Source organism: Vicugna pacos, chromosome X, assembly GCF_048564905.1.
Source record: "Vicugna pacos chromosome X, VicPac4, whole genome shotgun sequence".
Lineage (NCBI taxonomy): Eukaryota > Metazoa > Chordata > Mammalia > Artiodactyla > Camelidae > Vicugna > Vicugna pacos.
In genome coordinates, this window is record NC_133023.1 from 30,940,317 (window position 1) to 30,965,434 (window position 25,118).

Sequence of the window (25,118 nt, forward strand, 5' to 3'; positions counted from 1 at the left end):
GCCACCTCTGCCCACATCTGATGTCTTCAACCACATTAAGAATCTGTCAACCCCCAGTGTTTCTGATTCCACTTCCAGAGATTACATATTAACCCTGTATCTGTTAACAGTTCCAAACCATCTAAAGAGGCATCTTACTCTGGGAGGAGGTTTTCTACCTAAGTTTTCACCCTCACTGCAAACTTCCTACCAAACAGTGAAACTAGTTTATATCTCACCCACCGCACCTTATGCCACAAAAGGCTGGCATCCCTTGCCCATGGAAAACCACCTAGAAGACTTGAGATGACTTTATTGCTCAGGTGTTGGCAGGCAATGACTGACTGGGGAACCTCTTCCCTCTGCTCCTAAGAGCAGAAGCACCCCTACAGGACAGACCCTTCCAGCTGTCTCCTCCTGGCTTCCCATGTGCTGAAAGCTGCCTGGGTGTGGAAGGCGCCTCTTCACCAGCCAAGACAGAGTGTGCTGCATATGGGCCCAACATTCCCGATAGCCCCCTCCTGCCTTGTCCCCGGGGACCCCCATGGTGTGATGTCTGTGGTTCCTCATCCTGAACTATTATCAGGAATGCTCCATGGCTGAAGTCGGGGCTCACTGAAATCACCCATAGTTTAGTTGCTTTGTTCCACGTAATGGAAGAGGACCTCGTCTGAAACTAGGTCTGTCCACCCTTTCCCCAACCCCCGAGCCTTTCAGGGCAAAGATTCCCCTCAGTAAAGGCCTCTCAAGACCTCACGTGACTTTACTCAGGCTGGTCATAACCCTGAAGAGCACCCACCCTGACTGCCCAAGATACACACAGCCACCAGCCACAGGGGAGAGGCTCCGCGTCACTTGGAGCTTCTCAATGACTCTGTTCTAACCACGACCCACAGGATTACCCTTGAGGGCAAAGGAGATGGGGAGACAAATAGATACACGGGGATTCTAACCATCAGGCTTCGCCATCGCCACTACTTTTGGCCCTTCTAAAAGCAGGAAAGCCATGTGCTCTTGGTCACCCTGTCTAAGCAGATGTGAACGTGGCTGTTGTTTGAGGTTTAACACTTGCTCCCTGCAGCATGGTCATATGACTCACAGCATATATATCCCGTAATTTATCATGGTTGCGCCATAGCCTCACCTTCAGAAGCATCACCATGGCAACATTTACAAGTCACTGTGGCAACAAAGCACCCTCACCACTGTTGAGCCATGCCCATGTTTAGGTGAGGCCTAAACAAGGTGGGAGGGTTTTTAGATGTTGGAAGGTTCCCCAGGATCAAAACTCCCTTCTCTGCAGGTTAATCATAGCACCTCCAGTAAAGGCTAACCTTGTTAAAACTTACGCCCTCTACAGAAGCAGCCCAGGGAATTTCTGTCCCAAGTTAAAAGTCATTTACAAACATGCAGGTGGCTCAGCTGGAAGAGAAGTTTTCTGAAGCCCCTTGACTGAGGTTTCTTCCAGGTCCTGGTGGGCACTGCCACCAAGCAGGTCCTAGGTCTGTCCTAGCCAACTGGTTGGCGAGGGAGACGGTCACTCTAAGTTTGAGAAGTAAGGTACCAATGCCTCCTTGTCCCTCCCCATCTTCAAATGCCCCCAAAGGATCCTAGTAATGAACTCCCAAGTTCAAGGAGCCTCCTAACACTCTTGTTGAACTTCTAAAATAAAAATTTAACTCAGTCACCCCTATGATCATAAAGAGTAAGTAAAAATCCAGACCACTGTGTTTTCAAAGTTAATTCACTTTTCTTAAGCAAATCCCTCAACAAGATGCACCCACATCAGGGCCACTGAGGCCATGCAAGCAGCACCCACCACCTTAGAAGCTCCTGGTGTCTCCAGGGGTAGAGGGCTGCCTCAGAAGTGGGGAGGCATCTTGAAGGTGTCCTGTACCCTCTAATGTGACCCCTGCCCACCCCAACTCCTCACCCCAGCTCCCACAAGCTCACAGCTTGGCTCTCAGCCACACTGACATCCATGAGAAGGACCTGAGCCCATGTGGGCTCATAACATGATGGCCCAAGAACAAGGAGGCCTGTTAATTTCCAGCTGAATGGACTGAACAACCGCCACACCCTGATCAGGAGGTGGCAGTAAGGACACTGGTTCTTTTAAGTTACCCTTCTTGACCAACTACAAACCACAAGTCCCCAAAACACTGGGGATGGTGACCCACCTCCTTGATGGCCCTGATCTTTCAAAAGGAGCCCCTCACCTTCCCCAGCCCTTCTCCTGCCCTTCCTCGGGGGCCAATAATGGCTCGCTGGGCCATGTCCCGTGTGCTCTGGGAACAGACCCGTGAGTCTGAGCTTGGAGAGACACAAGGAAGAGGAGCACTGGGGGAGGGCTTTCTGAATCATCTGGGGCTCAGGCCCTGCTCCCCATCAGCCACACTGATTTCTCATCTCAAGGTTCAGCAGGAAAGTTGGGAAGGACACAAACTTCCCTGGGAAGAAGGCCGACGTGAGGCCGCTGAGATGTGAAGGGCAGCGGCCACCCTGGGTCTGGCCAGGTCACAGGACAAAGGGCAGGAAGACGGAGACCGGCTCCCTTCCCACCCTCCTCCTCCCATCATCCACCTGGAACAAAGAGGGACTCTCCTTCACAGGCGGATCTTCCTCCTCAGAGAAGTGCCTTCCCAGGAACCTGGCCTTTCCCACTCCTACCAGGCCTCTGAGAAGCTTTCCCAAGAGCTGGTGTTATGAAGCAACTCAGGAAGAAGGGGAGGGCTGTGTGTCGCTCGTGAACGTCAGCAAGCAGAAAGGCTTTCTTGCTGCCTTTTTAACTTAAGAGCAGTCTGGACCCCTCACTTTCCCATTCCAATCCCTTCATGGGGAAGAGTTCCGAAACGTTTACTTCAGGCCCATCAAGGGTCCCCGCTCCTCGGGTAAGGGTGCCACTGACTGGCCACAGAAACCCCCTCCGGCAGGAGCAACATAGAACCAAGCCGTCCCAGCGGGGTTCACCCAGAACCCGAGCCACAGACCTCTGTCTGACGCCGAAGATGAGCTGGAGGTGAGGAGGGGTCCTGTGCTCTAAGCAGTGAGAAGCATGCTATTCCTGGCCACGAATTTTCCTGGACTCCATGCACCTACGACCTAAGTGTCCTGGGGGTACACCAAACCTACAACGTCCAAGGGCATAGAGCTCTCAAGCGCACCCACCGTCCCTGACTGTCCTGTGTCAGGAGGATTTCGCGCCCACCCTCTCCTTGACGTTCACCTAGACGCCTTAATTCACCATCACCGACGAGGTTTCTGGGGTCTGCAGCAGGCCACAAGTACGCACGTTTAAGGAAGCAGGAGCAAGACCTCCCCGACACATCTCATTAGCCCGAGATGTCTTGAGAACAAATCCCAAAGTCGACCACAGCAGGGGAGCAGCTGTGGAGGGGACCGTGGAGGGGACCGCGAGGAAAGCACTTCACATTTTGCCTCCAAAACCTAATACACCCTCTGTGTAGTGGGAAGAACGCCCTCGTTTATCCCACGCTCTAGGAGTATGTTGTCAACTCCTAATGATGGCAGACAAACCCGCCACAGAAAACAATTATGACTATCTTCCTGGTGCCTTCATCAGCCCTCAGCCCATTTTAACAAAACGTCTGCCTTCGGGGGGAGAATACGAGTACTCTCCATTCCGGACCACAGGAGACTGACTGGCACCACGGAGGGCCTGGTTCCGGCTGGACGGATCGTTCCACAGCTACCAAAAATCCACCTCCGTGCCTGCCACGAACAGAACACAGACATGCTACACTTTAAGTCCTGCACTGTCTTTCCTCTGCTCTATTGGATTAGACTGCTACACTAACTACAGGACCAGCATTTCTCTGGAAAAGGAGATGTTCCCCAAGAAATCATCTTTCGTAGGTGCCTCATTCCTGGATGCCACAACGGTCAAAAGGACAATCAGCCCTGCACTCTGTGGCTGGCAAAGATGACAAGAGTGGCCTGCTTCTCCGAGCAGCAACCACCCGGATGCCAGGTGGTTGAAAGCTTCCTCACGTCCGTCCCTCAGCTCCGGGAGCATTGCCCCGTTCCAAGCGACGCGGGAGCTCGCGCGAGCCACCTGGGTTCACTTACATCTCTCACTGTCGTTCTGGTCGGCAATGGCCTCCTCCAGGGCGACCGACTTTGGCTTTTTGTCCTGACTTCCTTTCAGCCTTTCCCAGTCGGCGGGGCTGAATTTGCACACCTCGGAGTCTTTGGTTGCGGGGTGGCCGCCTTCTCGCTCTTTCATCTCCAACTCTGAGAAGCGCATCATTGCACGCTAGAAAGAGAACGGAGACGGAAAAAAAAAAAAAACACACACCTTACCATCAAAGCTATTTCACTAGCCTTACCTTAAAGGAAAGTATTCTCAAAGAAAAGTTTGCCCAAAACCAACCACAATTTATGATACAACTGAGATATTTTAAAACTTAACGATAAAAAATGTGAGTGTCTATATGTAAGTAGTCACACACTCTTTATTCATAAAGCCATAACGTATATAGAGATATACACGGTGTGTATGTACAACCGTACATACACTGTGGCAGAGAGACAGACATTCTCTTTTGAAGGTAAATAAACAAAACAAAAACACAACGCAAAGAAAGCAAAACAAAAACACAACAGAAAAGAAAACAAATGCACAATGAATAAAGACGACCATGGCCCACAAACTTCCCTTTGTATATTTGGAAATGAAATTTAACTCAAAAGGTTTATGGAAGATTCTAGTAATAAAAATTTGAAGAACTGACCTCACAGTAAGCAGCGGGTAGACATAAAATACTGTCCTCTTGTAATCCTTCCATCTATGTAATTAAAATGGGCACTCAATGGATCATTTAGATAACTTCATCCATTTTTATAAGCATAAACCAATTTTTTTCTTAACATTGCAAAACAATTTGGCTTTATTTATCTTTTAATTAAAAGTAAAATATCTTAAGGAAATTCCTATACAACATCTATCATTCACTAGCAAGTTAAATACATACTCTATCCCTTTAAGCGAGTTTTTTTTTTTTTGGTGGAAAAAAAAAAATCGCATGAATCCCAGACATGCGGCTGCTACACACCTCCACCAAGTATCAACGTAAGGCATTCTAAGCAGCGCTTTTAGGTATATTTGTTAACGTACAGTAATGGCAGAGAAATCAAAGCAATTGATAGGTAAATGTCATGCAGTCTTTAGACATCCTTCGCAATAATTAAAACTTCCATTATCAGCATTTGAGTGGAGTTTACTTTAAAAAATCTACAGAATAACTTGAAATATCCACTCATATCCCCTTACTGGACACATTTCATACATTTAAATTACCATAAGCTTCATTAACCAAAACCTGCCCAGTGTCCTGCCCTACCATACCCCCCCAAAGTCCTCTTCACACATTAAAAAAAAAAAAAAACAACTGACAACTGGTCAAGTTCCTGAAATTTCGGGTCGGGGGGCTCACCTGCAAAGCCCGCTGCTCCCGGCTGAGCTGACTGGAATCTGCATACAGTTCGGTAGTGACGCACTTGAACCGGTCACCCACGTAACCAGCGGAGTTGGCGATTCTCTTTGCCAGCTTAGATGGCTTTGGCTTCAGAACTTTGCCATCGTTTGACTCTGACTCGTCAGCTCCCTCTTTGGTATAGGTGGGGGTGACGTCCACACTCGGGGGAGCACTGCCCACACAAAATGGTTTGGGATCCTCTTGGGTTTTCCCAAAAGTGACAGCAGGACCATCGCTCCCCAGGGTTGGCTCCAGGAACGGAGTGGAGACTGGAATTGCCAGGTTCTCCTTGTTGGTTCCCGCTGGAACATTCTCCTTGCTTAAGCTGAAGACTGACTGGCTCGGAGCCTGTTTGAAGGTATAGGCTTCGTGGAAGTCACTGATGCGTCCCAACTCCTCTCTCAGGGCGATGAAATCCCGGTGGGGCTGCAGGGCTGGGTCGGTCGGGGGTTTGGTGGGCTCAGCGCTCTGGCCGACACTCTCAGTTGCGAAGCCGGGTTTGGACACGTTAGGGTCGGTTTTTGTATCTGGCTCCTCTCGGAGAAGGTCTACGTAGACAAGCTTGTCGCTCTTGACGACAGTTTTCCCTTGATTCCAGCTGGGGCTGGGCTTTAGGTTCTTGTCCGCTGGGACTTCCGGATGCAACTTGGTGCTGCTAGCCTCCAGCACCTCGGAAAACCGGTTCCGGAGGGTTGGGTCCTCGTAGCGGGCCCTCTCGTGGGACCGGGACCTCCTCTCCGGTTTCTCCTCTTTAGCGATCTCTATGGGCGTGTGAGGTATCAACATGGGGTGCACCATGCCCAACCCCAGCGCGTCTTGGTAGGTCACGAACTCCGGCCGGCCCGTGGGCAGCCCGTAGGGCAGTCCAGGCTTTGGGGCAAGGTGCCCAGGAAAGAGACTGCCATTGGGCAACAACACTGGGTGAGGGTAGACAGGGCCTTTGCCGTGTAAGGAGAGGGGACTTATAGCAATGCCCTCGGGCGCTGGGTAAGGGAGGTAACTCCTGGGGTAGGGGATTGGTGGGGACCTGAACGCCTCGTTTGGAGACAGAAATATTGAGCTTGGCGGGAGGCCATTCTCATTTGCTTTGAAGCTCGGCTCTGGGTTGCTGGCTTTGGCGCCCTTGCTGCTGGTGCTGCCACTGTGCTTGGCAGGCGTGGTCGGGGGCTGGCCCACGTGCTGGATGACGGACGGCGTGGTGTCCACGGAGCTCCTGCTGGTCTTGCTGCCATCTGCGTTGGCATTTGGGGCCGGCGACGCGGAGGCCGGACGGCCGGCGCTCGACACCGACCCTGAAACGTTAGCGACCACGGCATCTGCGGCGCCCATGCGGGGACACGAAGAGCTGCGCTGCTGCGGGAGGGCCCAGTCCAAGGCCTTGTTTTTCAGGGGCAGGCCTTTGCCGTTGTTCTCTTCGTTGGGACTCGGCCCGGGCACCACCCAGGACGAGGGAGCCGTGCTAATGATCTCAGACCTATAGATAGCACAGCCGTTTCCTGGAGGAGATAGAGTTTCTTTCGGAATTTCACTTCCGGAGAGCACTAAGCCACTTCCAGCTCTGCTGTGCACCAGGACTGTGGGGGCCATCTTTTTCACGTGCTCAGCTTTGGAAGCATCTACACCCACCACTTTCGAAGACAAATCTAGCGGCTTATCGGTGACGTCTTTGGTAACCGTCTGCTTCTCCAACAGAGGAGGTGAGCTGCCATCTTTTCTGTCTTGACCCGCTGCTTTCCGGGTGTGCCCAGGAACTGGCTGGGCACTTTCGGCTCCTTCGGGAGCTTTCGGATACTTGCCGCTGCAGAGCCTGGCTGCGGGGAACTCGCTGCTGACCGTCATGTATGGCTTCGACAGGGTGACGGAGGGCGAGGTGGAGACCCTGGCGTAGTGCTTGTGGAATTCGGAGTAGGTGTCCGCAGCAGGCTGGGAGGGAAGGTGGACGCGGGGTGAAGGCCTAGGTGAGGGGGGCAACAGGAGAGCTGTATCCCCAGGCAGGCCGCTGGTGACCGCCTTGGCAGAGGGCACCCTAGGCTGCTTACTGTTCTGGATGTGGGGATATGCATGGGAGTCAACCGGGTTCCCAGGGCTGACGCCCATCTTCCAGGGCAGGCTTTTGTCTGTGCAATGGACCAGAGGTGGGATGGCTGGGGAGGCCGAAGGTGTCGAGAGCCTCATGGGCGAAGCCAGGGACGACGGGATGTGGGGACTGACGTAGTGAGGCGGCGGCAGGTAGAGAAATCGCTCCCCATTGGTGCAGACCGGAGAATACAGCGGCTGGGCCAAGCTGTAGGACTGCTGAGGTAGCAAAGCCTTGTACATGTTCAGGGAATACTTATTTGGCGAGTCAAGGAAAGGGTAGATGGCTGGCGTGGCACCTTCCATGTAAGGATTGACCCAGGGCAGCCGCAGGTAACTAGCACCATTGATGTTGAGAGGGCTCTGTTTGTCACTGGCAGGCCTGTCCAAGCCCAGTGTTTCTGCCGTGGGGACAGCACTTTTTTGTATCCCGGGTGGCGTTTTGTATATAGCACTGAAGCCATTTGGGGGTTTTCCAGAGACAGCGGAGGCCTCCACTGTCTCAGGCGTATTCGGTTTGAACTGCATCTCTGGGTTTCTTTCAGAAAACCCCAGACCACCTAGAGTGGTCGTGGCAGCCTCCCGACCTTTCTCTGAGCCCAGTCCACACAAGCTAGAATAGACGATGTTTCCGGGGACACGCAACCCCTCCCGGATCAGGCCGGTGCGGTCCATGCTCAGTGCGGCCAGGCCATCGATCCGATGGGCCGCAGTTGCATCCACCTTCACAGAAGAAGAACATGGGTGTTACGGAGGACATGCCTTCAAAGCAGCCCATCCCAGAGACACCGCAGAAACTAGGCTCAACGTGACTGACATCAGCCCCAACGTCTGAGCAGAAAGGGTTAAAAAAGGATTCACAAGGTCTGTGGCCCCCTCCCTCTTTATCCAGAACCCTCTGCTGCCTGCCTTCTCACCTTTGTTCAACTAGTATCCTCAACGCACAGAAAACGTTGATCCCTTTAGACTTGAGGCCCCTGCATTCATTCAGTCATCTATTAACTCTGGAAAATCCACCTTCGCAGCAAAAATTCTTGGCTACAACTGAGGTGACACCAACTGCACTGTTCTCAGCACCACCCTCGTGGGGTAACCGGGGTGAGCTGGGTGGGGGCGGGGCGATGTGCACTGTGCTTTTGCGGGTGTAGAGAGGCATTATTTAACATAACAAAAAACAATCTTCAGGGGCTCAGCAAGGAACGGAGGACTTGAGCTGTCTCATTTCTACATCAATAAAGAGGCCATGGGTCAAACTGTAGTTGCGTCTTTTGACTTTTCCTCCCTGGTGTCTCAAGACAGCTCTCATTTGATATTTTACTGGGAAGGTAAACCCTAAGGGTCTACTTGGAGGCTGGAAATTTATCCGGCTAGGAGCACTGATGTGGCACGTAGCTTACCGAAGAAAAGGCAGCAAGTATCGCACCAGTCACTAGAGGACGCAGACAGAAATGGCGGGCCAGGAGGAAATTGGGGGAGGCCTCGTCCTGGAGCCTAGGCTTTCTACTCAGCCCTGCCTTGAAACACCGCCCCCGGCCCCTCAAAGGCCCTTTAATGGTATGCAGATGAATGCACGATTGATTACAGATCACTGATATTCAGATAGCACATCAACAGAAGCTATTAATCTCTTACCACGTTGTGGTTCAAGGGATTTTCTTCCCTTAGTTCCAGTCTGGCCTTTGAAGCGTCACCATCATTTACGGGAATTTTCCTATTTAAAAGGACACACCAACTTCACGAAAGCATTCTTCACTTAATCCATCTTTCAGACTGCCCCAGAACAGACCAGTTTCTAATAATTCCATTTTTCCAACTGCCCTTAAAAAAAAAAAATTCCTCCCCCATGGCCCATATTAAAAGTTGTCCCCAAATGGCAATCCTAGTGGACTGGGAAAAACAAAGCAAAGGCAGGGCAATGGGGATGTGGAATCACAAATGTCCCTGAGTTGGGTGGGCAAGACAGAAAATCAGGCACAAACACCTGTCCCTCACAATCTTCTCTCTAGAGAAGCTGAGCAGGCTAGTCTGGGCTCGGCTGTCCAAGCCAACCCTTATAAGCTCTACCTAAGAACAGACATTAAGCAGTACAACGGCCAAAGCCAGGGGGAGGACCTCACGGCTAAAGTCTATGGGCTGGCCACATCAATCACTTCTGTGTTACCCATGAGGACAGGCTTTCAAAACTTTCCCCCAAAGTTAAAGACCATGTCCTATGAAACTGGTTTCCATGGTGATAATGAAGCCATATTTGACTGCCTTTATCAAAATGCTGGGGGATACACACTAGTATCATACGCATGTCAGCTGCTCCAGGCTCCAGAGGAAGCCGCACATCTGTGCCAGGCTGCTGCGGCTGCCCTGGGACTTGTTATCAGAGAGCATCGATAAAGAAAGTGCTTGGTGCCAACTTCCAAATCCCCAGGATAAAATCGCTGACAAGCGGCGGAGGAAAGTTTCATCATTACCCCAAAGAGCAGCTTCAATTATCTACTGCTTAGCTGCCTCTACCCCACACTCCAAAATTACTGATTAGGAAGCATAACAGAGCTGTTGGGTGACTGAAACCAGGAGCCAATGGCCTCGCCGAACAGGCAGCAGAGGACAGGGAGAAACCCTGGGCTTAAACGAAGTGAAGGGTGGCGATCTCCCCATTTATTACTGAGCAAACTATTTGTTTTAAAAGCACATTGAATGCCGATCCACCTGGGCCCACACTTCTGACATTTAGAGTTAAAGCAGCATATAGACTGGGATTAATTCTCCTTCATAAATATGAAATAATAAATTAAGGACGAAAGTGCACTGAAAGGCCGCTTTAGGGGCTAATCTCTTAAAGGGCGGCAATGCTTCGCTGAGCCGGGTTGCCTGTTAAAACTGTAAATCAAGGGCCGCCAGCTAGGCGGGAGAGCTCTCTCCCCCACCCCCTTTGGGCTCACTCTGGCTGTGAGGTGAGGGGGCTCTGCTCAGGAGCAGGGGGGGGACGCGTGGGGGTGGGGAGGACCCGCTCTCTCTCCATGCCGCAGCCGGACAGGCGCATTCACCTGTCTTCGCTGATCCCACACATGCGGACCCTCTCGCTGTTCATCCAGCTGTGAACGTTCCCATACAGGGGGGTTGCTGAAAGCATGTCGTCTTCTTGGATGGCAGCTTCTCTTCAAGCGTCTAGTCTGTTTAAAAAAAAAAAAATCCCAGGCGGTTGAATAAAGAAGAGCCAAACAGGGAAGGAGAGAAACTCTTTCTAGGCAATTCGTACAGAATGTAGACTCGGGAAGGCAGATCCTGCTCGATGTTCTACAGATGTCCCAGAGCACAGGAACACACCTGACCCAGAGCGGGGGTGGGGGATGTAACTTCCCTGGCAGGAGGTGCTGGAGACAGGGAGAGGGTTCAAGCACCATGGGCCACACCAGCCAAGGTACCGTACCTATTGCCCCCCACCTGCCATCCTCCCTTCCCCATCCCCAGCCTTTGGCGAACACACTTGGATTGGAAGCAAGCGGAAGGTGCCAGATCCCAGGGAATCCCACACTGATTCTTCATGGGGCTGAAAGGATGGGGATGGGGGGGGTGGGGATACGGCATAAAAGGCACAACAGTCCGGTGTGGCGGCCCAAACTGCAATTCATTTTCAGGGCTGGATTCCCAGGGCTGTGGTGTGTCCAACTTCCAGAGCAAGGGTTAAACAGAGTCAGTGGGCTGGTGAGCCACCCCACCCAAGCCCTAGATTAGATTAAGCCCCCAACCGGGGTGGTTTTGCCTGGGTGGTTTGGCCTGGGAGCTGCAGGGGGAGGCAGCTGAGTAATTCAATGACGCCCGCTCGCTGGGGACAAGAAATCATTAGCGAGCGCAGAAGTCTTAGCAGCCCAGGCTGCCGGGCTGCGAGCCGCTGGCACGCGGGGAGCAGGCAAAAGCCACCCATTTTCTCCCCAACGAGAGGGGGGGTGGGGAAGGCTGCCAAGGCAGAGGGAAGAGCACCTCTCCCCGATTGCCCTCCTTACCTTCTTTGCCCCCCACCCCCACCCACATCACATTCTAGTTTGCTGCATGAGTGAAGGGTCAGGACAAGCTGCATTTTATTAACAGGATTATCACGGCGCGTGATTTATCCTCGTGCAGGATTTTAATTGCTCTTTGGAGGTTGAGCCGTTTCTTTTGACTGCGCTTCAGCCCATATCCTGCTGTTAAATGCTGGGTTAATAAGTAGGGGAGCCTTTAATGCCTGGGACCGATGGCCCTCAGCAATTCCCCCGCTCACCCAACTCCCTTGTCCCAGGGCCCCTGACCACGGCCTCTTTACACAGGGACCCAAACCCGAGTGTGAAATCACTGGTGTGCAGATCAGATCATCGGGGGAACTTTTCTTTCTCCTCCCTCACACACCCACCCACACAGTTTCCGAAAGCCCAAATGTTCCCTAAGTCGACACATTTCCTTTGTTAGCAGGAAAAAATATGCAAATGCTTGCTTTTACACTTTAGCGCATGGAGATGACTGCCAGGTCGGTTGGGTGGGAGCCACCAGGTCCGGGGACTCTGGGGACTCTTTTTGCGAGAGCGACTAGGGGTGGGGGTGGGGGAGCACCCAAGACCCGAATCCCAAGGCCAGGCTATCTTTCCGCATTTCTTTGTCCTAACTCAGGCTTTTGTCCACCAGCATCCCTCATCGGCCCCTATACATAGAACACCGTCTGTTAATCAAGAGCCACGCGCGCAGACACACGGCGCACAGTTCGAGCTCAACAATGAAGCTGGGGGAGAGGCAGAGGCAGAAATCTCCCAGCTGGGTCAGGTCTGCTGGACTTCTGAAGAAGCTGTTTCACTAGGAAGCGTCCCTGTCCTCAGACACATGGGCATTTCCAGTGGGCCGGCCAGAGCGCCCTGAAAAGATGGACTCGGGTGTCGAGGGAGGTTCTGCTGGGGCCTGGGGGCCGTTCTTCCCTGTCCCGAATACACAGATCAAGCTGGGGGAAGGACACCACTGGCCCAGGGCTGACAACAAGGCACATTTAACAGGGTCCCCTCTCTAACCGCTGCCACCCCTTCTAACAGAAGGAAGACACTCAGGGAGGCCTCATCTAGAAGGGTGAGCAACATTCCTGGGCCCAAGTGTCCTGGGCATGGGTGCAGAGCTAGGACTGCACCAGGCCACCCCCTCTCAGGGGGGAAATAAGGACATGATGAAATATGGACATTACGCCAGAAGCCAAGGATCACTCCATCAAACCTCTAAGACAGGGATAAGGGAAGACAAGATGTGTGTGCCCATGAAGCCCCAATCTTCTGATGCCCCAATCTTCAAATCTTAAAACAAGCTGCCTCCTACACGCCTCCTTTAGTTGTCAGTTTGGGACAAGGACCTCTGAGCACCTGACTAAGGAAATAGGAAGGCTGCTGCCTCAATCACCCCACTGAGCCTCCCTCTCCCACAAAGGGCTTTTTTTAAGAAAGGGCGGCCTGAACTTAGCTGAGAGGTGAATGCAGTTTAGAGACGCTTGGGAGCACAGGGTGCTTTGAAAGCCTCTCCCCTCTTTCCAGGGCTGGCCCAGTGGGGTTTTCAATATTAATGCCGCACAGATAAATGACACCCAGTGCCAGAATGAAGTATTCTTACATGCACAGGGTCAGATGGAGGGTTGAGGCCCGGAGTGTGGTCCAGTGTCATGGGGGTGGGGGCAAGGGACCGGGCTAGCCAGGAAGAAGCAAGGGGAGGAGGGACGAGGCACAGTGTCGGACGGATCCTGCTGACTTACACCTACACCTACACACACACACACACACACACACTCTTACAATCTTTAGCTGCCCCATGAACTTTTTGTGAACTGTTTAAAAGTGGAGGTCTGTTGAACAAACAGCGGCGCCACTGCCAGCCATAATTTCATTGCAACAAGCTAAAGACTTTTAACTCTTCAAGCTCCTGGTCAAAGATGGAGCTGACTAGAAAGGGCCAATGAGCAAGGGCCCTGGCTGGTGGGAGGCCATCCTCCAGAGTGACAGCCCAAATCAGCAGGAACACCCTCATCCCGCACAAAGGCCAGACTGCTTACACCCCGCTACCACTGAAGAATGGGGACCCCTCCCTCCATCTATCTGGGATATAGAATGAACTAAGGGGGTCTTGGGGGTAAGTAAGGGACACAGAGACTGAGAGGCAGAGACCCAGCCGTGCTCACTTCGCTTCACTTCTAGAAGCGGCTGTTGAAATAGTTGGAATCTTTTTTTTTTTTTAACCTCTGAGGGAAAGTTCTTCAAAAGTGACTCTCTGACCCTTGGCTGTGGGTCACGGTGAGGAGGGCAAATGATGTGATTTAGATGACAAACAGAGCGGGCGCTTTGCTGCTATATAAGAGGCTGCCCTTATTTCTCAACCATCCCCCCCCTTTTCTTCCACACGCAGGCTATGCTTCTGGAAGTGCCAAGAAGTGTGAAATCAGTCATGAAAAGCACTTTACAAGCACCAACCTGTTTCCAGGGTGAGCTGCTAAGCTACACCTTGGCTCTGGGTTTTAACCCTTTTCCCCAGTAGTGGAGAGAAGGGGGCAAGGATGTGGGACAGGGATGAACAGGGAAGATGGCTGAGAGACGAGTGTCAGCCGAGGAGACGGAGTGTCTGAAGAACAGAGAGGAACTGTAGTGGCTGCCCTCTGAACACCCAGTTCCGGAGAGAGACTCAGCTCGCAAAATGCCAACATCTCGAGTGGTCTCCAGCTTCCGGTCTGGCCGTAACTGCAAGCACAGGAGAGCTTGGGTCTCCCTTGACAGACCCGGGCAGTCATCTGCTCTGGAAGCCAAGAGTTATGATTAGCATCCGAGCTTGGCCTGGACACTGGGGAGAAGAGCCTGATTGGCAGAAAGAGGTCAGAGGGATCAAGATTAGGAGCTGTCACCTCAACCTTGGCATCCCTGAGAGGGGGCCCTTTGGCCCTCTGTGAAAAGACACAAGGGGGGCACACGGGCCCCCGAGCTGTACCCACCACCACTGCTCTGTCGATTCCTGCCATGAGGACACCATCGTGGACCAAGGAAAGGGAGGGCGTTTGTCTTTTTTCTTTCAAGGAGATGTCCCTGGGCAGACAAGGAACAGCAGGTTGAAAAGGAAGGCGCAGTGGCTGTGAGAGGCTGGCGGGAGTGGAGCAAGGGGAGGTAGCACCAGGCCACTCTTGGCACTCCTCCTTCTCTCCACCCCGGCTCCTCCTGGCACCAGGCCACTTTCCGCTGCCTCCACCCTGGAGGCAGCCGATCGGTTCAAATCTGCACATCGCGCTTGTCAAGCGGCACCAACAAAATGGAAAGCATCGCCACTGAACCATCCCAACTTCACACAACGCACAAATCTGATCCGTGCTCCTTCCTAGAGCCTCGCTCGCTAGGCACTCCTTGCCCCATCAGGCAGTTATCTAGCTAGTGGCCAAGAAGCTCCTGGCTCAGAATGCCGGGCGGACATCAGGGATCGTGGCCATTGTGCCATGTACTGGGGTCCTCTGGAGGCTGGCGACCTCCCTCACTGCACAGCTGGCTCTCCTTGGAGACCATGTGAGAACGTGGTCACCCCAGCCTCCCAGCTCCCACCCTCACCCACAGCATGTCTCTGGGCAGGTGGCCGAACCCTTTCAACTTTGGTCTCTTCATCTATAAATATTTGGCAATGTGTTTCCCAGAGGATTAAACCGCACTATGGACTTGAGCTCTGCCTGGCAATAGCTGGTGCAGGCCACGTTTAACCCCTTTAAACCGCATCTGACTCCACAAAGTCTACTGTGTAACAAACAGATCCCAGAATCTGCTGCATAGTTTCTTTGTGGCAACAGGAAGGTTGAGGCAAGGACACAGAGGGGGCCAGGGAGGGGTGGACTTTGGCAGAGTGAGTCTTTCATGGAAGCCCAAAGCTCACTAAGCAGAGACCCTTTCTAAGGCGGCTCCAAGCACAGACTGAGTTGCCCACCAGCACTTCTCTACTGATGTGAAGGAAGAGAGTGGTGAAGAAGTTCCTAGTTTAGGATGGGGGTGCTGCATGGGGGTAGATGAGAAAAAAGCAGTCTAGAATGTGCAGCATTGGGGCAGATCCTCCTGGAATGCTTTCCCTAGTGTGTGCAGCAGTGGGGAGAGGGGGACCCCAAGGCTGCCCGCAGGTCTGGACAGGGCCACAGGCTTCCTGGGGTATGGCTGAGGGAGGTAACTAGATGGGTGCTGAAATGGGTTGGGGGGTTGGGAGGAGCGATCCAGCCTGCCCAGGCACTGTCTCTTGGCACACTCCAAGTCACAGCCATAACCTCTGGGGGCATCCCCACCCATGTTCCTAGCTTTGCTGCAGAGCTGCAGTGGGGTGGGGGTGGAGGGGTAAGAGAAGCGGACGAGAAACGGGAAACTCGAGGGCAACCAGAACCTTTCCTGCCTCTGGCCTCCTCCCAGGGAGCCTGGATGAAGCAGAGCTACTCAGGTCAGGAGTGAACTTGGCCCCGCAGCGGCAGTGGGCGGTGGCGAGTGGGGGAGGGGCACCCCTCCCCCGCCTCAGCCCTGAGCCTGATCAAAACAAAGGGATTTTTCTCTCCCACCACGTACACCCGTGCAGCTCCTAGCCCCTCCTCGCCCTCCTCGCTGGGGTCGCGCCCCCGCACACACCCGCGCGCTCTCGCTCCCGCCCGACCTTCCAGGAACTCCAGCTCTCTCCGCCATCCTCCAACCCTAGTTCACCCTTCCCGCGCCGCTCTTCTGTGCTCCCCCTTCCCAAGCGCCGGCCACTGAATCTCTAGCAAAAAAACAACTTCCAGGTGGGCGCACGGAGAACCTGAGATATGCAGCCGAGCCCACCCAGGGAATAGGCACTTGCAGACCCCTCCCAGCCATTGTCCTGGGCTCCTTTCGGCGGGACTCGACTTGGTGCTGCTCTCTGCGGCCCTCGCCCTCCCCGGAAAGATGCAAGCCAAGTGTAGCCAACTGTAAAACGGGGGGAGGGGACTCGGGGGAAGGGAGAGCCGCTGCCCAACCCGGGCTGCTCGCCAGGCACCCCCTTTCCCACAGGCAGAGCCACGGCCCGAGGTCAGCTCATGGACCAACCCCAGACACTTCTCCTCCCGACTCCATGCCTGGGCTTTTATTCCCTTCACTTTCTTTCACGGTTATGCCACACACAACCACGTGTGTATCCAAGAGGGGGCCTCATTTGGAAGCTGGTGTCCCTCAGCAGGAGGCAGCCCAGGCCAGGAAACCTAGGTTGAGTGCAATTAATCACCCTTACTCCTCTCCTCCCTACCCCACCCCCAGCAACACCCCCTCCGGTCTGGTCCCCTACAGGGCTGGGTTCCCACTTGGAGTCTACACAACCTGGGGGCAAATCCAGAATAAACGGTTCATATACCACAACTTTAGAGGGGGTGTCACTGCACTGCAGTTTCCAACTGGGCTCTGGAAATCACGCTCACTGCACCCCACCCCCACCCCCGGCCAGGAACAAGCTATACCATAAGGCTATTAACAACAGCTATCATTAGTACACACAGGAAGCACAAAGGAACTTTTTACAAATAAAAGATGCATAAGACACAGGGTCCTGAGATCTGCACCCGGGTTCCTGGCTGATTGTGTGCCGCCTGGGAGTCCTGGGAAGACTGGAGATGAGGGTCAGGGGAGGACAGGGGCGCCCACTTTCTTCACAAGGAACAATAGGAACCCCATGTCTGCTACTCAATCTTGGAACTCAGAACACCCCAAACAAAGCTGTGGGAAAACTGCGGTAGAGATGGGGGCCCATGAATTTTTGTAGCTGTTCAGAGCTTAATTACTCCTCCTTGATCCGTGGGACTAGACACGACACCGCCAAGGTTAAAATGCCCCGAACAGCGCCGAGCAGATGTGAGCGAGCTGGCAGACGCGCAAATGAGGCCTGCCTCGGAGCACGATAACAAGTGACTAATACATTGCATATCGTTGAAAGAAAATTATTTTTCTCTAATTTGCATTTGCTTGGGGAAAAAAAAAAGCCAACCAGAGTCCCTCCTCACAAGCAAGAGTCTAATCCTGGAAATACAGCCCGGCTGCTTTAAGAGAGCTGGAAGGAGGGAAAGACTGCCAGTGTTTTGGCAGTTGCAGGCTTGTTTATCTTTCCGCCTTTCCTCCAAGGCGAAACTCGTTTTGCAAGCAACATTCCTACAGAAAATGGCACACGTCATAAAAAGAGACCAATTTATAGAACTGGCACCGAAGTTCATGTATCATTCCAGAAGCATCTCCCAGCTCCCCACTAGGGAACCCAACTAGATGTAGAAGTCCACATTAAAACTCAGAGAGGGCAGACCTGGGGGCGGTGCAGGGAGATGAACTGCAGATATCCTGCAGACTGTCCGCCCAAGGGCCAGAGTCACACAGAAGAACAGGCTATAGAATTAAGTCAGCTCTAAAGGATCCTCTAAAGCCCCGGGGCCAGGGCTGCAAAGGCTTCAAACTTGAGATTGGGGGTGAGCTGCTTTTTTTTTTTTCACACCCAGCTTGCCCCAGGATAGCCCAGGGGCAGGCCCATCTTCCTGGACATCCCAAGCCCCGGCCAGGCATGCATCTCCAGGGCCGGCCAAGCGGGGGACTGCCGCCACCCACCAACTGTTCTCCCTCCCACCCCGGCGCCTCCCTGCAGTGCCTGGCAGAGGACCAGGAACTCAGAGAAGGCCTGTGGCTGTGGGCATATAGTTGATTAAGTCACCGAGTGGGTGGTGCTGTGGGCAGACCTCAAGACAGCACCGTTGGTCCTGCAGCTGAAGGCAAGTGCGCTCTTGGAAACGGGAAGGCAAAGGGAGGTGGGTAACCAAAAGTCGACCTGCACCACTCCCCTCCCAACACCTCCCCCCCACTTCGGGTCCTGAACCTACACACTTGTGTTTCCAATCCAGGAAACAGGGCAGAGTGCGTAGAACACAGCGCCCGCCTGTCTCTCGAACTTGTCTGAATAACAGGGCCATTTCAGAGGAAGAACAACGGCCTTCAGAGCGTCTGCAATTTCCAGAAAGCCTTCAGTTAATAATACATTCTTTCCAACAAGCTTGCTTTAGGGCTGAAAGTTATTTTCCCAAATCTTAACAACCCAGTCGCAAGCCGCTGGGGCTCCAGGTCCACAGATCCCAGCCAAACCCCTCCAGACAGTTGACACTCATGACCCCGCAGGCCTTCTCCTGCCTCCTCCCCCTGCCCCCCACTTCCCCAGCCTAACAAGTTCCCCAAACCACAACACACAAACCGGGGCACGTCCACCCCAAGCCCGAGAGCCATAAAGACGTGTGCTGGGGGGATCGGGGTCAGGGTGTGGGGCTGCTAAGAGCTTTCTTGAATCTGAGGACGCCCTGGTGAGGACACCCTGGCCAGAGAGTGGCGGCCACCTCTGCAGTTCTCCGCGGGCCTGCATAGTGCGCGCTTTGTGTGAGTGCCGAGGAGGCACAGCGCTGCTCGCGCACCAACAGCTGTCACATTATTTGCACTCGCTGTAAACAGCCTTCACATTCCCCCCTTACCACATAGTTAAAGCCAGACTAACAATCCACAGTTAGAGATCAAACCAACAACAGCAGCATTGTGTCTGCCTTCGCACCAAGCCCAGCAGCTGGCAGGTTTCTCCGGAACAAGGGACCCCCCCCCCCCCGGCCCCTTCAGGCTCCAGCCAAGGCTAGCCAAGGCAGCAGCGCGTTTGTCGCCGCTGATTGTTAAAGAACACAGCCACTTCGCACAGACAGAGTTCGGGGTGATTCGTCGGCCCTCTCCCAGAGATTCTTCCTCCTAGTAGTAACTCAAGGCAGGCCCCCCCCGCCCATTTCCTCAACTGTGAATAGAGGGTGTTCAGACTCCCAGGGTCGGTTTCTCGGCAAAGCGTGGGCCAGCCTGTCCAGGTCATGCCAGGGGTCCTGGAGCTCCCTCTGCCCTGTCCCCAAGGCCAGGCAGCTTGGGAGCTTGGCCCAACGCCTAGTGTGTTCCAGAAAATTGTCCACCTCCCTGAATCCTAACTGGTCGCCCCACTGATCAAAATGTCTCCTTTATGATTTTTGGTTAAGTCGAACATTTCCATAATCGTCATTATTAGCGCAAATTACACGCCTAATCGGTCCTTAAATAGATTTTAATTAAATAATCATACAAGGCTCATTTTATGACTTAAGAAAGGCATTACTTTTCGTTATAAAGTTTCCACCAGGATACAGAATAACGACAGCAGACAAATACTTAATTCTTTGAAAAAGTACCAACAGCCGATGGGCAGAGCATCATGAAAGCAGACACCCGTTTCACACCTTCTGGAATCGAAGTGGAGGCTGGACAGACCACAGCTGCACAACTTTCCTCCTGAGAAGGGAGAGGGGGTTTCTACTTCCAAAGCATTATTTCTGTCTTCTCTTTGGGGCCAGGGGAGAGAAGCCCCAAATGCTCCTTTCCCTTGCCCGTCTGAAGAGATTTCTCCAGCCAGAAGTCTCTTCTAGAGACCACTCCTCCCCACCCCCATCTGTTTTCCACCTCTTAGTCTGCTAAGAGCCATGGTGCAAAGCAGGCAGGCTGTGCTTGTTAAATGCTGTGTAAAATGCTGTTAATAAAATAATAAATACAAAGGATGGAGGCTGCTGGTTCCATGGGTGTTTTGACTGGAAATGCCTTGGCACTTGTCATGTGTTTATGGGAGGGCAGACAACTCTAGGATTTACATAGTTTGGACATTTCTGTACTTCATTTATTCTTTCCTAAATGACGTAGGCCTAGAGCTATTTCAAGTTTGCATTTGTACAGAACTGTTAAATGCCTAAGAGTTTCTCCAATTAGACCAAGTTTTAAATCAGACCCAAGGCTGGAACGTACTCTCTGACTCGCCCCACTCCACCCCTCAGCCTCAGTTGCTGGAGAAAACAAACAGACCCTCAACAACAATTCGGTCCTTGCTCTCCCCACCTTCGCTCCCCCACCCCGTGGGGCACCTAGGGCAAAGGTTAAGGTGTCTTCAGATTACAGTCAGGGCCCTGGCGACACACACACTGGAAAGCACTGCAGTTAGGTGCATCCTGGCCATCCTCTAACCTCTAAAATAGTGAGCTAAGATGGGGGGGGGGAACTGCTGGCCTGGTAAAACCCACTGTTCACAAAACAATGTCAGCAAAGGCTGGAAGGCATTCTTTAGAGAGGGACCAGGGATTCGTGCCTACTGAAGCTCTTTCAGCACAAAGGCTTTTAGGGGAAGAAGGGAAAAAGAGGGAGGGGGGAGAGGAGAGAAAGGGAGGGCTCCTGTTTCAGAGCCGGCATCCCCAGAGAGTCAAGAACCAAGTGTAGCTTCAATCAAATGCTGACTTCCCCTCTGGGAGTCGAGTAGGAAACCTGATCACAGTAGCTTACTACCGGCCTGGATCCATACAGGTCTGGTTTTCTTCTCCTGCTAGTAATTTCTTTAAATACATATCAATATAAAAGAAGCAATCCCTGGCAGACTTTATTGAAAACCACACTGAGACCTCATAACATCCGGACTTAATCCCTATCAAACAAACCACAGCACCTCTGGCCTCTGCAGCAGGCCAGACCCTCTCACCTCTTCCCACCAGGTCTCTCCCCTCCAGCCGCGGCTGTTCCCTCCCACACCCCACCCCCACCCCAAGAATGATGGGAGGACTTGCCAAAGAGCACCTAGATACTGGTTCTGGAATCAATTCCTAACCATATAAATGATCCCACTTAGGGGGAGGGAAAAAAATCCAAGACCTTTCATATGGAATCCTTTAAAACCCAGAATGCAAAGAACTGTAACAAAGGGAAAGAACCCACAGAGGCAGACCCAGAGGAATACACTCAGAGGGGAACTTCACCTGCAGGTTGGTCCCCAGACACTGGCCTAAGCAGGTCTCAGGGGGTCTCAGAGGGCCTCAGGGGCGACAGGCAACGAAGAGCAACCGATAGGAACCTGACCAGTCATTCAAAGCAATTACTAATCCTCGGGGCCTACTATGTGCCAAGTCTTCTTCTTTGATCCTAAAGGTGGATAATTATTCCCAGTCTTACAAATGAAGAAACTTACTGAGGCTCAGAGGCCATAAATAACTTGCCCCCAAGGTCACACAGCTAGTAAAAATGGGCCACGGTCAAACTCAGTCCTGGAGTTGCGGAGAGGAGCCAATTATTGGTCTAATTGTGCCATTTGAAATCCCCAAGAAGTTTGGAAGGCTTCCTGAGCCCTTGTACTCATATACAGGGTGAAAGAATAGCGCTTAACACCTATGTAACTCAGTCCATGGGGAGCCTGGAACCCAGTTTCTCCTACACCCAGTAAACTCTTGGTCCATATGTAGTATTTCGCAATTTCCCCCGACATCCTACAAATCTCCCAACACTGGAACACCCTGGTGTGAGGCCAGGGATCCCAATAAGGCTGCATTTCCCCTCTTCCAGGAGCCCAGAACAGGCAGGGGTAGGTGGGTGCTACTCTTAGGGTCTCTGCAGAAAGTGCTGACTCCTGCTACTAGAACTAGGCTTCCCATTCTAGTTTTGCCACATAAAGCAGTAAGTCAAATTATCTAGACAGAGCAAAAGCCCTTTGGAAAGAGTGCCTACACCTACCTTTCCTAGGATTTTAACCAAAAACCTAGGGACCAAAGTGGGCTGGGAATGGGAATTGAGAGGGAAGTGGCTTGCAAGATGCCAGACACCCGGGGGGGGGGGAGCGTGAAAAGCCAAGTCCCAAGAGAAGCTGGGAGCTGGGGTATCTCTCCTTTCCCCAACTTCTTGTCCCAGCAGAGCTGGGTCAGCGCCCAACATCCCCTCCTCACCCCATCTCCAATTTCCTGGTCTACCCCAGGCTTTCAGATGCTCTGGGAACTATCCACACCTGAAGCCACAGGCTCCACACCCGAAGGCCGTCTCCAGCTCGGCTCAGAGGAAAAGGGGAACCGGCAGACTCTGCCGCCCCTGCGGGCTTCCCGGTCCCGGGCGGGTGGCCCGTCCAGAGGCCGAAGCTCCGAATGTGCGAAATGGCTCCAGGAGCGCCTGGGGCGGGCAAGGGCCTCCGCAGCGGGAGGGATCGAGGCGATGGCGGCGCCGGGTCCTCACCCCGCTAGCCAGCCGAACACGCCCCGGCGGCCCGGCCGCCCCTGGCTCCCGGCCAGTGGCTTTCTCTCTTTTTTAAACTTTCCGGCCTTGGCGATCACCGCCGATCGGAGCAGGGTTTCCCGCCCCCACCCCCAGCTCGGGGCAGGCCCTTCCAACCTCCGGGGAGGTGACCCCCGCCCCCGGGCACCGCTAGTCGTTGGCCCCAGGAGACCCCCGCCACCGCCACTTGGGCCACCTGGAGAGAGCCGCTTCCCGAAGCGATCAGCGTCCGGCCGAATCTGGGACTGCTGCGCCCGCAACCAACAACGGTCCGGGCCTGCCCGCGGCGCGCATGCAGTAACGCCCCCTGCTCGCGCTCCCTCGGAAAGGCCTGACGCTAGGGGAGGGGGAGGGGGGGAAGGGTTATAGGCTGCTTTTTTTTTTTTAATTTAACTCTTCAGATGCAAGTTTTGGGTGTCCTTGTTATGATAGCGAGCGCTAGGGTAGAACAATAGAAATGGGGGGTGCCGGAAATGGTGCAGGAAGACCCCTATAACCCTATAAACCTCTCCTCCCCTTCCCAGTTACTATTAGCATTAAAAGACCCCAGCGCCTTCATTGCAATAGTGCCTGTTTATAACTTTTTCCCGCTGGGTCCCCATACCTTAAACGAGCCCCCTCCTCCCGTTTCGAAATCACCAGGGCAAAGATCGCTCCCAAATTTGTGACCTCCCAAAGCTCTTGCACTTTACCTGCTCTACCCCAGGCACCCTGACCTGACTCACCCCCCCCCATCCTCCCAGTAGTTCCTCTGGTTTGCACCTAGACAATAAATTTAGTTTAATTTAGCTTCCGGTCTTTAATTTTAGCAGGTCTCCTTTTTGCATGCAAATCAATATGGCAATTACCATCTAAAAGCTCGCCCAGCCCCGGGTCAATGTAAATTGATCATTGTCCGCCTTCCACAAAATAACACCGGGAGTCTGTGGTGCATAATGAGATTATACTGGAAACTGTCTTTTAGATCACAAATTATATTTTATGCTGTCAGGATCTTCTCCTAGCGGACTTCCCTGCTAAGTCTAATCACGGGGTACCAAGCCCCTGGGTGCTGAGGGGTGATGGTTGGCCGGGGAAACATGGCTCTAAAAAATAACCAAGGGTTGACACCCCCATTTCCGAGACCCTCGACTGGCGGCAGGCGGAGATGAGCTTGCGCTGGGAAAGGGGGCCTTCTACAGAAACGTCGCAGAAAAGCATCGTTCATTAATTTTCATCCATCGGAAGGTCAGCTATCACTTTCCGAGAAACACATTGGGGGCAAACAGCGAGAGCCGTCGGGCCGGGCTGGAGGTTGGTGGACGTCCGGGGCCAAGTGCTCCAGACGCAGGAGGCCTGGCCACCCCGGGGGCGGCCTGAGGAGGCCTTCCACTCCTGCCTCTGCTGCTTCTCAACCCGGCCGCGGCCACCTAAGCCCCGGTGGCGCAGCCAGACTTGCAAACCAGACGGAATCCTGCGGGCCGTACACACAAGCAAAGCAGCCGGGGCCGGCCTCGGTCTCCCCTCCCCAGACTGGGAGAGGCCCCGCCGGCCAAACCGTGTGAGCAGGCGGTGAGGCCTCCAAGCCCGGAGAAGGTCCTTTCTCGCCGACAGCACGGCTCTCCCGCCCCCTCCGCGGCCCCCAGGGCACGGGTGTGACCCTGGAGCCTAACAAAGAGCCTTCAGAGCTCCTTTCGGCCTCTGGCTGGCGGGGGAGGGGTGGGGCCCGCGGGGGGAGGGAGGAGGCGCCGCGGCCCAAGTGGACCCGCGAGGTCCCCCGCCCCGCTGCGCCTGGCTGCGCCGGCCGGGCCCGGCGCCCTCGAGGAAACCACCAAGGTGGCATTGTCGGGGCCGCCGGGCGCTCCTGAGGACCGTCCTGGCTGTCCTGGGATTTGGGCGGCCGGCGAGCCTCCCGCCCAGCCCCGCGGTCCTGCCCCGCCCCGCCCGACCCGGCGCGGGCTCCACCCGAGTGCGGTCTTCCCAATAAAAGCTGGAATTCCCGGCTGGGCTCAGACAAAGAGGGACCGCGGCAAATCGACGCCGCGGGCAAACCAAACCCTAGCCTAGTTTACGTGCGCGTCTGGGGTCACAGAGGCGCCTGCTAATCCACCCTACGCAGGCCGTCCCCGCATGGTCTCCTCCAGGAAAAGATTAAAAAAAGAAAGACTATCTCCCCTCCATTCCACCGAGAGGCCGAACTTCGCACTTCTTTTGGTTCAGTTTTTATCAGTGCACTAGGCCCTGCAGCACCTTAGCAAGCAGGACTTAGAGCAGCGCAACATCTCTTCCTCCTGACCCAGAGTGGAAAGCTACTCCTCCTTCCTCCACCATCCATCCTGTCAAGGTCAAGAGCTCAAAATCTTTTAGACATCATCCTACCTGCTCAAGACATATCCTCTTCCTCGTTCTAGACGGGAAGAAACTATCACCAGAAGTAATCCTAGTAACTGAGGGCCCTCCACCCTTAGCTAGGTCCCTTTGCCCTCAGTTTCCCTCT

The 25,118-nt window shown here is 53.7% G+C and overlaps 1 protein-coding gene across 8 annotated transcripts in view; it reads right to left on the reverse strand.

The window, feature by feature from the left end:
* BCOR (BCL6 corepressor) overlaps nt 1-25,118 on the reverse strand; it is a 45,547-nt gene that overhangs the window by 15,178 nt on the left and 5,251 nt on the right. For 6 of the 8 annotated variants that reach the window (XM_072955688.1, XM_072955692.1, XM_072955687.1 and 3 more), the window contains exons 2-6: nt 10,595-10,720; nt 9,186-9,264; nt 5,436-8,276; nt 4,734-4,787; nt 4,069-4,255 (exon numbers count right to left, since the gene is read on the reverse strand). In XM_072955688.1, the coding sequence (XP_072811789.1) occupies nt 4,069-4,255; nt 4,734-4,787; nt 5,436-8,276; nt 9,186-9,264; nt 10,595-10,680 (3,247 nt within the window). In that variant the 5' untranslated portion in view covers nt 10,681-10,720. The remainder of the gene's footprint in view (nt 1-4,068; nt 4,256-4,733; nt 4,788-5,435; nt 8,277-9,185; nt 9,265-10,594; nt 10,721-25,118) is intronic. The other 2 variants (XM_072955690.1, XM_072955694.1) reach the window with 1 other exon arrangement.